Consider the following 13,306-nt stretch of genomic DNA (forward strand, 5'->3'; position numbering starts at 1 on the left):
CTTCATCTGAAAAATTAGGCAAAGAACTATTAATAATGCCTGAGAAGGGAACAAGCAGTCTCTGCAGAGAGCCCGCCGTTTCACTTCCCAAAGAGCTGGCCTTTGCCACTGTCCCCAGTGCCCCCGCCGCGCCCTGACCTCACTCCGCATCCGCTCCACGGTCTCCCAGCGGGTGTTCGGGCGCCCCCCCCCCCATCTGCCAACAGCCCGCCTACTACATGCATGCACGGATGGTCCCCCTGCTCCAAACCGTGGAGACTCCAGCCCCGTGTGACGAAGTTCAAAGGCCCTGGCCTGCCTGCAGAGGACGCGGGCCCCGCTGATGTTTCCCTGCCCTGCTCTTGGTTACCCAGGGGTGCACGTGCCAGCCAGGCCCCGATCGCACCTCGCCGGTTCCCAGCCTGCCAGACTCTTCCCTGGGACCGCGGAGAGTGTGGGCACTGGCGCTGCGGGGACGTGGAGCTGACCTGCAGGGGCACCCGCTCCCCTGGGCAAAGGCTTTATCTGCGAGGGGGAATGAATGAGACCGAGGCGCAGGAAGGGGGCTCGTGGGGGCCACGGAGGGTGGTTTCATGACATGGGGACTGGCTGCCGGGAGGGGGTGCAGTTGAAAATGCAGGCTAGGAGATGGCCATGGCCGTGGGTCAGGCCCTGCGCACACAGAGACAACAGAAACCTCCCCAGACTCCCCAGTGCAGCCAACAGGGCTGGGCTAAGCCTCTGCCGTGCCCGGCGCCCCCTCCAGAGTCTGTGGGCTGGGCCTGTCATGTCAGGCCAAACATGACAAACAAGTCGGTGGCAATCACAGTAATTATTAAGCTCAGACAGCAGCTAATGCTCACGGACCCTCCCGGGCTCTGTCCGTGCACCGTCTCTCGAACTTTCTGTGGCAGGTGCTCGAGCTGCTGTTTTCCACAGGGAGACGCACACACAGTGAAGTATCCCAACTCCTCCAGAGCAGGGAAGCTGGGGGCTGGGTCTCAGTCCAGGCAGCTGCCCTCAGAGTCCACCCCCTACAGCTGTGCACGCAGCCGGCCCGTGTCCCCAGCACCTCAGGTCGCATGATGCCCAGGGTCTCCGGGTGGAGTGTTGGCCTGGAACGTCCTTCTGGGGTCTCGCCCACCGGCCTCTGCTGCACGCTGGCCTGGAGCGTGCGCCTTGCCGCGCCGTCACCCTGTGTCTGCCCAGTGCCCAGAGGGGTCTCCAGTGAAGGCTCTGGCACAGGCCGGGTCTGGCTCGTCTCTAGATGCCGGGAGCCAGCGCCGGGCCAGGGGTAGAGCGGGGAATGTGTCTCAGATCCTCCGACCCTGGCTACGACCACCAGAAGCTGACCGAGAAGCTCAAGTCCAGAGCCCGCACGTAATGCCAGTACTGAATCGGGATAAACAAGACCTCTCCGGGAGACAGGACGCAGGACAGGAACGGGGCCTCGGCAAACCTGGGGAACCTTTCCAGGTCGGGATTCTCCACGTCAACCTGAAGAAAACCCGACCGGTCACCTGCATGGTCTCCGAGGAGGGGGTCGGTGGGGGGCGGGGAGGACCTGCAGCAACACACTCAGGGTCTCCGAGCACCCACCTGGCTCGTGTTATGAAGAAGGTGCGTCTCGTGCGGGTATAAGGCCTCTGACTCCTGTGGGGAATACAGCCGGATGTACTTCCTGCCGATCACCTGGGGAGAAGGTCACTGGTCACTCTGCTGCTGCCCCGAGTGTCACAGCTGCCCCCACACTGACCGGAGGTCCCTGAACACACCAGCCTCCTACCCCTCTCTGCGCCTTTCCATGTGCTGTTCCCTGCACCCAGACTGCCCCATCCCTGCCCCCTGTTCCAGGCCAAGCATAGGTTTAGCCTCCAAATATATTACGGATCAATAACCAGGGAGGCTAGCCGAGCAGCCCAAGGTCACCAAGCTGATAGGTGACAGGGCTGGCGTTCACGCCAAGCAGTGGATCTGGGGCCCCAGCTCTCAGCCATTCTAGTGCCTCTGGGCTAGAAAAATGTTCTCATCTGTTAAACTTCTCCGCCTACAAAAAAAGGTGGTTTTACAACAGGTGCCCCTTCCCTTGCAGTAAACACACCCGCTCCGTCTGGGTCTCAGGACACCATCCAGCGGCTCATCTGAGGAGAGGTGCTGGCAGGAGAAACCAGCCTGGTCCTGACGGACGGCAGGCGGGGCGGGGGTGCGGGGTGGGGAGGGCAGAGGACAGGCAGCGTGAGGGCACTTGTTCTGCCCGGATAGGGCTCCCCGGCCCTGCTCTGCCCGATCCCAGGGGCTGTTGGTCCCAGAACCACACCTGGAAGCAGCCCCGCCGGAGGGAGGGCCCCACAGGGAGCCTGGTACCATCTCTCTGTTTTCACTTTTGTCTACACCTGTCTCTGGTGTTTAAACATGGATAACGGGGCCAGGCCACGCAGGGCTGGGCTGGGGGAGACATAAGGCCGATGCTCTGGAGCGACTCCCACCTGGACCAGGAAGTTCTGCTGAGGGTCCTGATGAAGGGGGGACACCGTTCCCCGGGGACCAAACCAGGCATTAATGGTGATCTCGTCCTCCTCCCCATCGCCCAGGCAGCAGTAGTCGGGGATGCCGATGTCCCGCTTCAGCTCCGGGATCTGTGGGGGTCAGAGCACACGTGGGGGCCGAGCCCCGGGCAAGGACGCACCAGCCCCAAAGTCAACAGACCATCTCACGGGACAGCAGGACACACACTGCCCTTTCACGTGACAACACGACCACGTCTGCCTGTTACTGTGCAGAAACTAAAAAACCAACTGAAAAAATAAAATACACGGGGGCACCCGTGTGGCTCGGTCGGTTGAGCGTCTGACTCTTGATTTCGGCTCGGGCTGTGATCCCATGAGATCGGGCCCCAGGCTGGGCTCCGTGCCTGTCCCTCTCCCTCCGCTCCTCCCTCTAAGCGAGCTCATTCTCTCTCAAATAAATACAATTATTTTTTAAAAGAAAGAAAAAATAAATATATAATCCTTAGGAAAGACTTGTATATAACTTTATTCCCAGATTTGTTTCCCTGTCATGTGCACTTTACCTTCGTTTCCTTTTTGAAAACCTGATAAAACTGCTCTGCACCTAAAAACACACCAGCTCGCAACGTTCTGCCAAGTGCCACGTTTTTGAGAAATCAAATTAGGAAAAAACCAGAAAGAAAGTGGGGTTGGGTATTTATCAAATCTCTGGAAAGGGAGATTTTTCCAAAATGGACTAAGGAGAAAGCGGTCACCCCGTGTGCATTTTGAACATGTTCACGAATACAGAGCCCAATAAAGGGAGAAACTCCCGCACCGCAGTACGCGAGGGTTACTGTGCAGAGCTCGCACCAGATGACAAGGAAAAATAAGGATCCCAGTATGGAAGCTACACAAATAATCAAAGGGCAAAACCCAGACACTACACAGAAGTTGTTCGATACAAGGCGGACCGCCGTCCCCGACCCGCGGACAAGAGGGGCTTTCAGTCAGCGTGGAATCCCTTCTGGAGCCTTCTTCTAGCCCTGCATCCTCCCCACCCAGCAGAGAGGAACCCCAGCACCCCTGCTCCGGGCTGGTGAGGGGTCCAGACACCCCGAGGGGGCCGTGGGCTGGCTCCGCTGGGTGCAGCCCCGGCTGGGCCCTCTTAAGGCTGGCCTGGGAGTGGTCTCCTCACCGTCAAACACCGGTTCTCTCTCCAAACCTCGAAGACTGCCTACGGCAGGGGCGGGTGGCTTGGAGGCTCGGGGAAACCCCACATAACCGAAGTCTGGTCCCTATTGGGTGGCAAGGGGGCGGGGAGGGACCCCTCTGCTACTTTCCTCAGGGATTTTGAGAGGGCGTCTCCCTAAAGGGGCAGCTGCAGGCAGACTTTTGCCATTCTTTCGGTCATAGCTGCCCCAAGTTCAGGGCGCTGGCCCAGAAGCCAGTGATCGATCCTTAGGAATGGCTGGAATGTTTTCCCTGCAGGGACCTCAGGCTACTCTGTCTCAAAAAGCCCGGGCAGAAAGAGAGGAATGCGTCTGTGTCCACTGCTCTGGGCTAATGTACAAGTTCCCAATCTGGCATCCCCTGTTGGAAGGGGTTGGCGGGGGTGGCAGGAGACCCCAAAGGCCTCTGGGAACGTCCTGCTTCTCCATCGCCACCAGGCTCTGTCACACATGGCTGCTTCCTGCTGGGAGGACACTGACCCCGGCCCTGTGGAATGCTCAGAAGCTGACTGGTCCCTGATGACATCATCGGGATTTCTGGACTGTGACTGGTTGATCAAATGGTGTAATCAGAGCCACTGGCCACGGATTCAGACACTCCCCCCAAGAGAAGGAATGCTCCCACGATGTGGCCGACAATTCAAGGAAGGTCTAGTGTGATGACCACGACCTTCCACAACATGAGGTCCCTGGGAGAAGAGTCAGTAAGAGGTTTTTGGGCAAGAGGTTTTGGGTGGGAGCCACTGAGCTTCGTGGAGGCAGAGAAGGCCCCAGACAGCAGTGCAGGACCTGCCAAGCGGCACTCTGGGCAGCAGAGGGAAAACGCACCTCTGGGAACCCAAGAGAAAGACCCAGGTCCTCCAGAAGACAAAATGTCTTCAAGGTCTTTGTTCATCTTAAAAACATTCGGGCACTTTGCCTTCTGCTTCTAAACCTGCTTCCCCTTGTTCTAGTCAAATGGAAAAGGGAGGTGAGTTTACCTGGGGCTTCACAGGGCCCCCGGGAAGTGTGACTGTGGTTAAGGGGACGGGTTGGTCACTTGGGATGGCACAGTAAGGGCCTGCTGGCTCAGCCTGCCCTTTCCTTCAGAGAGGGCAGGAGGCAGGATCCTAAATCGGGAGGCCTGGGGAAGAGCTCAGCGCACCCTGCCCCCACCCGCTCCGGCCCCTTTAATTTCGGGTGCGCAGGCTCCTGGAAGCTGGCACGGCCCCAACCGGACGTGGGTTCCCCGTCAGGACAGGCAGGGACAGCAGCCCCAGTCAAGAGGCAGACACGGCACAGTTGTGCACCAGCTCCCCCTTGGCTGTGGTTCGGGCGGACTGACCCAGATCTTCCCCCTTCGGGGCATAACCCTGTCCTCACCCAGGCCAAGTGCTGCCCCTGGACATTCCTGCTGGGCCCCACCACGGCGGCTCTGGCCTGACTGACACATCACCCTTGGCTCCGCTGAATGGACACTCGGGTCTCAAATCTAGAGTTCTCCTAGATCGCTCCTGCTCCCGCAGCCTCGCCCAGCCACCTGTGTCTAAGGGCCAGCAGCCGGCACCCATCTAGACTTGTCTGCCTCCCCAGGCATCAGCTCTCCCTGGACTATGGCAGCAGCCTCCGGGGGGGCTCCCCGCTTCCCCACCCGCCCACCTTCCACTCCCCTCCGGGCCGGGGCCTCGGCCAGCTGAGAAACCCTCCCAGGCTTCCCCGTGCGTGAAGATGACCGTCCTTCCTCTTCCAGCCCACCTGCTCCTTCCCTCCCGCCAGGCGCTCGGCTCCAGCCCCGCTGTAGGGGCAAGTCTGTTCCCTGTTGCTCCCCCTCCCTGGCTGGCAGGCCCCCCTCGTCTCGAGACAAAAGAAGAGAGTTAAGGACAAGCATAAAAGATAGCGCTTACAGTAGACAACCAGCTTATCCCCAGAAGGTGTGCAGAGAACCCAATAAGAAATGGGCAAAACGTCTGCCCCGTGGCTGGAGGCTGCTGGTCTTCGAGGTCACCACTGAAGTCTCACCTCCTGGAGACCCGTCAGCTCTCAACAGCCCTCCTTCCCGCCCAGCCTCTTCCACAAGGCGGCCCCGTTCTCCTGGGGGTGCTCGTCACCAGCTGCCGTACTTAGATTTCAGGTCCACTGGGACACGGGACTGTTACCCCGTCCCCCCCGCAGGGCCGGACCCAGAGCAGGGCACAGAGGGGCTCACGAGGAAGCCCGGCCTAGAGGGGGTAGGCTTCTGGCCCCCACTCCCAGGACAGAGTGAAGCGACTGGGGGGCCTGGGCAGGGGGGTGGGCAGAAGGAAACAGTCCGATGGCCTCCCCAGGCCGCCAGATTATTTCAGCCTAACCAGACGGCTCTGAACACGTGAAGGCAATCGGGTTCTACTTTACTTTGTTGCGTCTACGTTTAAAAATAAAGTCTATGTTTTCTGGCAATGGTGAGTGTGTGTACTGCAAACTGCAGAGAAGGAAAGAACCACACGCCGTGGGACCACCCCCAAGTGCTGTTCACCTTCTGGGGCCTCTCTTCCTGTCCCCACCGGAGTGGGGCTCCCTCTGTCCACAGCACACCCTCACTTCCCCGCTGCCAGACCGCCCCCGGGGTCCCACCACCGCATCGTGAGTCCCCCTCCTCACTGGGCGCCAGGGTGGGGGCTGGGACCAAGCCTCCATTTCCATCCCTCCCGGGGCGCTGAGGGACACTGGTGGGGCCACCGTGGGATGTTCCCTTCTTCGGGCTGACCGTGAGGGAGGAGCTGGCACAGGACTTCTGCCTCCGGGCTCCCTCCCTCACAGCCACCCGGCTCTCCTGATGGGTCTCCCCACAATACCTCCTCTTCCTCGGACCCTCCTGCTCCGAAACCTCTCAGGGCTCCCCGCTGCCTTGCAGATAAATCCGAGCTCTTGGTCTGGCCTTCAAGGCTCGCCCATGTGGAGGCCCAGCCTCCCTCTTCGCCTACAAGCTCTGCTCCTCTGAATGCACCTCCCAGGCCGGCAGACGCCCCCAGCACGTGGGGCCCGCTCCAGCCTGCGCCCCCGAGCCTCACTGCACAGGGGGCCTCTCCCTGCAACGTCCTCCAGCCTCCAGCCTGGGTGCACCCTATTCCTCCTCCAGCCCCAGCCCAAAACCCCCTCCACTTACACCCTCCGGCCAGTCTGTCCTGAGGGTCTTCAGTCTGGCCCAGCAGGGCTGGGGACCCAGAGGAACTGAACCAGGCCCCTGCCAGGAACGTGCCGGCCCGGCTGTGGGGAGACGGCCTCGTGAGCAGACAACGGAGATGGGGTAAATGGATGGTGCCAGGATTCCCCGCCCCCCAACCCCGAGAAAACCCACAGTCAAGGACAGCAGCGACCTGCTCTAGAGCCTGCTGCCCTCACCTGGCTGCCCAGGACCCTTCCTCCAGGTCCGGCCACACCTGCTCTGACTCCTGGCTCTACCCGCTGGGGCCCCCTCCTTCCGACGCCATGGTCTCCTCCCCCTCCTCCTACCCCGCCCCCCAGGCTTGGGGCCCTGGGTTCAGCACAGCCAGTTTCCTGCTCACCACCTGCTGCCCGCTGGTGAGGGGGACGTGGGTGCCACCCCCATAGGTGGTCCACGAGGCTGCTAGAGCCTTTCCTGCCTTCTGGGCTTGAAGCCCAGGCAGGGAGGTGGGAGAAGATGTCAGGGTCAAGGATGGCGGAGCGTGATCTCAGCCTTACCTGGTCAAAGAGCTGGTGCTGCGCGAGGTACCCGACGTCCCTCGACTAATCCGTAGAAGAGAAACCGGAAGCGACACAGAAAAAGCCTGGTGAGTCATAAGGAGCAGCCTCGGGGGGCTGCTGTCCCGCCAGCTCCCGGGTCCGGACACACCCCAGCCGCGGGCCTCCAGCTGGCAACAGACCTCCACTGCGTCCTGTCCCCGCTTGGTCCCCTCTGTGCCCCTCGAGGGCAGGGCTGGGCCTTGGGGAGGCTCAGGATCTGGGGCCGCCTCTGTAGGGACTGGCCCCGGGCTCCGTTCCCCTCTCCCTGCTGAGGATTTCTTTTATATATAAAAATGGAATCATATCCTATTATTACTTTGAAATGTTTGCTCCACTTAATGACGACCCCACGAACAGCTGCTCAGGTGAGTCTGTACTTTTTTTGACAAACACTTTGCGGGCAGGACGCCTCATTAATTCAACCACCCCAGCTGCTGGGCAGTCAGGTTCCTTAGCCAGCGTTTCCGCGAACAGCCCAATATTCTGGTCCTTATATTTATATGTCCTCCCCAAAATAGAACAACTGAGTCAAGGACTGTGTGTATTTTAAATTCTAATAGCTTCTGCCCACTTATTTTCCCCAAATTAACCACGGACTGTCTTCCCAGCACAACTGAGTACACATTTCCTACCTCTCAGCCTGCACTCCCGGGAGACGAGCGTTTTGTGAACATTTCCACCATGAGACGGATGGAAAGATCGCTGCCTTACAAACCAGGCTCCACAAGGCTCCAAGCCCTCTCGGGAGGTGATGCGGGCTCTGGTAGGGTCACTGCAGGCTGGAGCCTGTGGGAGGCTGGCCCCGCTCCCCCCAGCCACAGCCAGAGCACAGCCGGCCCGGGTCTCACGGGCTCAGAGGCTCACACCCTGTCGAGGGAGTCGGAGGCCCCTCTCTAGAATCCCTCGAGACTCCGTGCTTCCAGCCCTCTCCCTCACTCCCTTCTCTTCCTGACGACTCCAAAAGTCACCACAAAGCCAGACCCAGGCCTCCGTGGTGGGCAGGGCCCATCTGTGGGATCTCTGCTCTCACGGAGATTCTGGCCCAAAGACACGAAGTCAGGTTAGCTGGGCGCCGACCACGCTGCGCTCAGAGCTTTCTATGTTACTCTTTCATGTTTCAAACTGTCAGCCAACGTGGCTACCCCCCGGGACCCTTTGCACTGCAGCGGACCCATGATGAAACTGAATCTGAACTTTCCAGGGGCTGGGGCTGGGGCTGCCTCGGGTGTGGGTTGCGGGAAGTGCGGGAAACAGTCGCAGACCGTGGATTCAGAATTCCCCGACCTCGGGAAGGACTCTGCTCTCCAGGACAGGAGGGGCGGCTGCAACCGTGGAGGACGGGTGGACACCCAGGTCTGCACACCAAATGTGGGCTTCCCCCCTAAGCCCAGAGGAATGTTTGGGAGCTCCAGGGCACAAGGGCTACATTCCCAGCTGCCCGGGCCTCAGGAAGGGGAGGCCACCCCCGGCCCTCACTGGGAACAATGTGATACGATAACACAACAGACCTGCTTTTGGAAACCATCTGGCAGTTCCTCAAAATGGCCACAGAGTCACCGTGTGACTCAGCAATTCCGCATCTGGTATACACCCGAGAGGAACGAAAACAGACGTCCGCACAGAAACTGGACGGGAACGTGCCCAGTGGCGATTTTCACATCAGCCAATGTAGGCCACCTGAACGGCCATCAGCTGGCGATAAAGTGTGGTGTGTCCACAGCCTGGGACAGCCACAGTAGGGAACCCTAAGAGTGCGGTGCTGACAGCGGCCAGACACAGAAGGCCACGTGCTGTCCAAGTCCGCTTCTACGGCAAGTCTAGAATTGGGAAATCCACGGAAACATAAAGCAGATCAGCGGTTGTCTGCGGATCGGGGGAGGGCAGAAGAGGAAGTGATGCTCATGGCTACACCATTTCTTGGGGGAGTGATGAGAATGTTCTGGAATTAGTGGCGATGGTTGCAAAATCTTACAAAGACAGTTAAAAAAAAAAAAAAAAAAACCCACTGAATTGTACCAGGGAGGAAAAAAAAAAGGACCTGAAATGAGTCAGCGTTGGCCCCCCACCAGCCCCTCCAGATCCTCGTCCTGCAGCGCCGGGACATCTGGGAAGCGCTGAGGCGAGGAGGCACGACGACATACCTCATCCCGGATGTATTTGCTGATGAACTCGTTGACCGTCATGAGAGTCTGCGACCATTCTTCGTCCGTGTACCTGGAACCGACTTCCACTGGGACAGTTCGGCAGCCGGCAATTTCCTGGATATACTCCAGACTAGGAGACAGATATGTGTGGTCACCATTGTCGCTTTGCCCAAGACCTGCCGGGCACTTGGCCACGCTGGCCTCCTCTGGTCTCCACCCAACCCTACAGGGAGAGACTGCTGTGACCCCCTCTCTTCACAGGCGGGGGGCACTCGGGCACCAACATGTGGGGTGACGTGCCCACCAGCGCCAGGTGGCTTTGCAGAGAGATCCGGGGAGGCTGGTTCACCAAGGTTCTTGCTGGGCGGTTCTATTGCTGGCTGACAGCCTCCCAGTTCTCTCTCTGCTTCCCTGGTCTCTGAGCTGAGAGACCTCTGAGCAAACAGCAGACAGCATGGAGGGGGCGCTGGTGTCTGAGCTGGAGGGGGCCCAGCCTGCCCATCACCGGCCAGGGACCTCCAGGAAGTTATTTATTCACCGCGCTTGTAAGCCGGGGTGATGACCGTACCTGTCCCACTTGATGGGAACCAGGGAGGACAGAGAGAGAACACGGCACGCGCCAATCGGGTGGCTGGATGGTAAAACTCATCATGAACATTTGCGGCCACAACTCTTCACATAGCCTTGGTGGGAACTACTCCCTCTAAGCCCCACGGGAAACAGCGGACCCGATCCCCCACTCTCAGAAACCCCTGCTCCTTTCCGAGCTGTGGCACGCTGGCCACTGCCCAGTAGGTCGGGACATGCATGCGAGGCTTCATGTCCTTGGGACACAGGGAGGCACCCAGGAGTTTCTGGGTGCAGTGGGGGCTGCCGACGGGCAGAGTCACTCACCTCCACTTGGTCATGCACGGCCACTGGTCCACCACGCCTTCCAGGATCACGGGCCTCCCAGGAGCCAGAAACTGCTTCCTGAAATGCTGGAGGGACGGACAGCGAAGTCGGGGGACCGGTCTCTCTGATGCCACATCCGGAACTGAAACACCGTCGTTCCTTGCTTTCTGTTTAAAATCCAAACACAGTGGAAACAAGCGTGGAGAAGTTAACGCTACAGGCGCTGGACATCCACGTCCCCAGCGGGATAGCTTCCCTGTCACTGATGACAGCAGCATCAGGGGCCTGCGCTGTCCCTGTGCCTCCTCCTGCTCATTCTGGCAACACCCAGACTTTTCTCTTTACCAGCTCAAGCGTCCATTCGATCAGAAAAGGAACGCACGGCTTTTGCCGAAACTCCGCGAGAGAGGACAAGTCACCATCCCAAACGCCATTTGGTGCCCAAGGACTCTTTCCTGTGACCACGTGCTCCTGGCCCAGGTTCCACTGCCCCGACAGGAACACGTGGGGACGAGCAGCCCAGCTAAAGCAGGTCTCGGTGAGGCAGTGGGAGCAGCTGCACAAGAACTTCCTCAGCCACCGGCGAGCCGGGTGCCCTGAGCAAGTCACTCTCTCCAGCCTCAGTTTCCCCATTTGTCATGTTACTCAGAGAAGAGACCTCCCAGGTAGAGTGCCCAGGATTATCCCTTCTGCTGCTGCAGGCTGGGCACAAGGCCTCCCACTGGCCTGGTTCTTGGCCCGTACACTCTCTGCTTTGGTTGTCACACCTGCCCTTGTCAGAGTGGGCGACGCTGCCTGCCCACCTTTCTCACCGCGTGAGACAAGATGCTCGTCTACAGCCTCCTAGAACCTGGGCCCCAGGAGAATGGGCCTTCTGGAGCGTACCGGCCCCCTCAGCTGCACACACTGCCCAACGCTGCCCACACCATGAGCACCACCTTGGATACGGGGTCCACCTCCATGTTCCCCTGGGACAGACTTGGCATGGGAAAGGGAAGGGCAGCCCCTAGGTCCAAGGGCACAGGCATGTCTGCCCTGCCCCCAGAAAGGTCAACCGACACACCATGCCCATGGCCCCCTGGTGTCCTTGGCAGCACCAGGTACCACAGAAAACCTCCTCTGAGGATTTCATAGCCAAAAATGACTGTCTCCCTGTTCTTGCCTTTTTTTTTTTTAACCACAGGTGAGGTGGACTGCGTTCCCACACGCCTGTGTCACAGACCTATTTCCTCCTGGCGAACACACATGCCCAGAGGTTAGGGATGCACGCCAGTGCCGGGGCCTGAATGCTGTCTGCCACCGCCCTCAGCTCTGTGCCGTGTTCCTCGCGCCCCCAAATACCAGGAACCACCCACGCCAGGACCTCAAGGGCGGGACCAACCAGCCAAGGGACCTGGAGGCAGCTGGAGGCAGCAGCTCGCCCTGACTCAGCAGCACTGAGAGCGAGGCAACCGGGAAAGTGGGTGATGCTTCAGCGAGCTGACCAAGAACAGTCTGGAAGGTGTGGGCTACAGCTGCCTGCAGGCTGGCCCACACGAGCCCTTCGAGCTGCTGCTCTCGGGGACCACAGAGCTTCCACCCTCTGTCTCTCCTGAAAGGGCGCTGCTTTTGCGAACGTGGGGGGAGAAAACTGAAAAAGCAGACCGAGCCGTTCCGTTTCTAAATCCACAGAGATGCTCTTTCCCGCCAGAGGTCGGCATGCTGCCAGGCCTCGGCCCTGGGGACAGCTGACTCCTCCCTTCTAGAAAAAACAGTGCTGTGGGGGCGCGTGAGGTGTGGCAGGCGACAACCCCACCCAGATACCTTCGTGCTGGGCTGCTCCTGGGCTGGGCCTGGGCCGGGCCTCTTTCCTGAGGGGAGGTGCGCCTGGAGGACGGCAGCGACTTTAATGAGGATGTCCCCATGGATGGCCGCCCCCATCAGCAGGCCCATGTCACAGACTTTGAGGGCCTCTGCCACCGCGGGGGCGTTCCCAGGCTCGTCGCACAGACACACGGTCTTCAGCAGGCAGCCGAAGGCGTAGACGCGGCGCCAGTCTTTGTGGACGTCCCGCCACGGGCCCGTGTTGAGCTTCTCCCAGGAGTAGTCCAGGATGGCCTCGCTGGCCTGCAGACACTCGCTCCGGCGGCCCCCGCAGAACAGCTCGGCGGCCTCCTGCAGTAGCCGTGCCACACCGAGCTCCACCTTCTCCCCGAGCTCCGGCACCAGCTCCTCTTTCGTGGGGGGTAGGAGCGCCCAGAGGGCTTCCCGGAGGGCGCCGGCTCCTGCTGGGGGCTCTCGGTTGTCTTCAGCCATGGGGCCCCTCTACCAGCCTAGCCTGATGAAGGTGGTGGGGTAAGAAAGAACAATTAGGGCAAAACACCATGTTGCACACCTAAATACGTACGTTTGTAGGTTTTCATAAAATCACACTGGGATGGGGGGAAGCTTGATCTGTGATGACATCCAGTGGCCAAGATGTCAACCACTGAGAGTTTAAAAATAGATATTAAAATGCAACCCACGGAATGGGAGAAGATATTTGCAAATGACGTATCCGATAAAGGGTTAGTATCCAAAATATATAAGGAACCGACACAACTCAACACTCAAAAACAAATAATCCAACTAAAAAATGGGCAGAAGACACGAACAGTCATTTCCCCAAAAGAAGACATCCAGATGGCCAGCAGACACGTGGCGAGATGCTCAATGGCCCTCCTCATCGGGGAAAGGCAAATCCAAACCACCGTGAGATCTCACCTCCAACCGTGAGAACGGTTAAAATCAACACCACAAGAAACAAGTGCGGGCAAGGATGAGGAGAAAGGGGAACCTTCTTCCAGTCCCATGTTGGTGGGAATGCAAACCG

The 13,306-nt window shown here is 59.4% G+C and overlaps 1 protein-coding gene across 4 annotated transcripts in view; it reads right to left on the reverse strand.

The window, feature by feature from the left end:
* Window positions 1-306: 306 nt before the first annotated feature.
* Window positions 307-13,306, reverse strand: part of KDM8 (lysine demethylase 8) — a 26,011-nt gene continuing 13,011 nt past the window's right edge. For 3 of the 4 annotated variants that reach the window (XM_080830235.1, XM_080830236.1, XM_080830237.1), the window contains exons 2-8: window positions 12,259-12,772; window positions 10,456-10,622; window positions 9,559-9,691; window positions 7,376-7,420; window positions 2,466-2,615; window positions 1,579-1,671; window positions 307-1,476 (exon numbers count right to left, since the gene is read on the reverse strand). In XM_080830235.1, coding sequence (XP_080686361.1) covers window positions 1,312-1,476; window positions 1,579-1,671; window positions 2,466-2,615; window positions 7,376-7,420; window positions 9,559-9,691; window positions 10,456-10,622; window positions 12,259-12,750 — 1,245 coding nt within the window. In that variant the 5' untranslated portion in view covers window positions 12,751-12,772 and the 3' untranslated portion in view covers window positions 307-1,311. The remainder of the gene's footprint in view (window positions 1,477-1,578; window positions 1,672-2,465; window positions 2,616-7,375; window positions 7,421-9,558; window positions 9,692-10,455; window positions 10,623-12,258; window positions 12,773-13,306) is intronic. The other variant, XM_080830238.1, reaches the window with a different exon arrangement.

This window comes from Martes martes, assembly GCF_963455335.1.
Source record: "Martes martes genome assembly, chromosome: 18".
In the NCBI taxonomy this organism is placed as follows: domain Eukaryota; kingdom Metazoa; phylum Chordata; class Mammalia; order Carnivora; family Mustelidae; genus Martes; species Martes martes.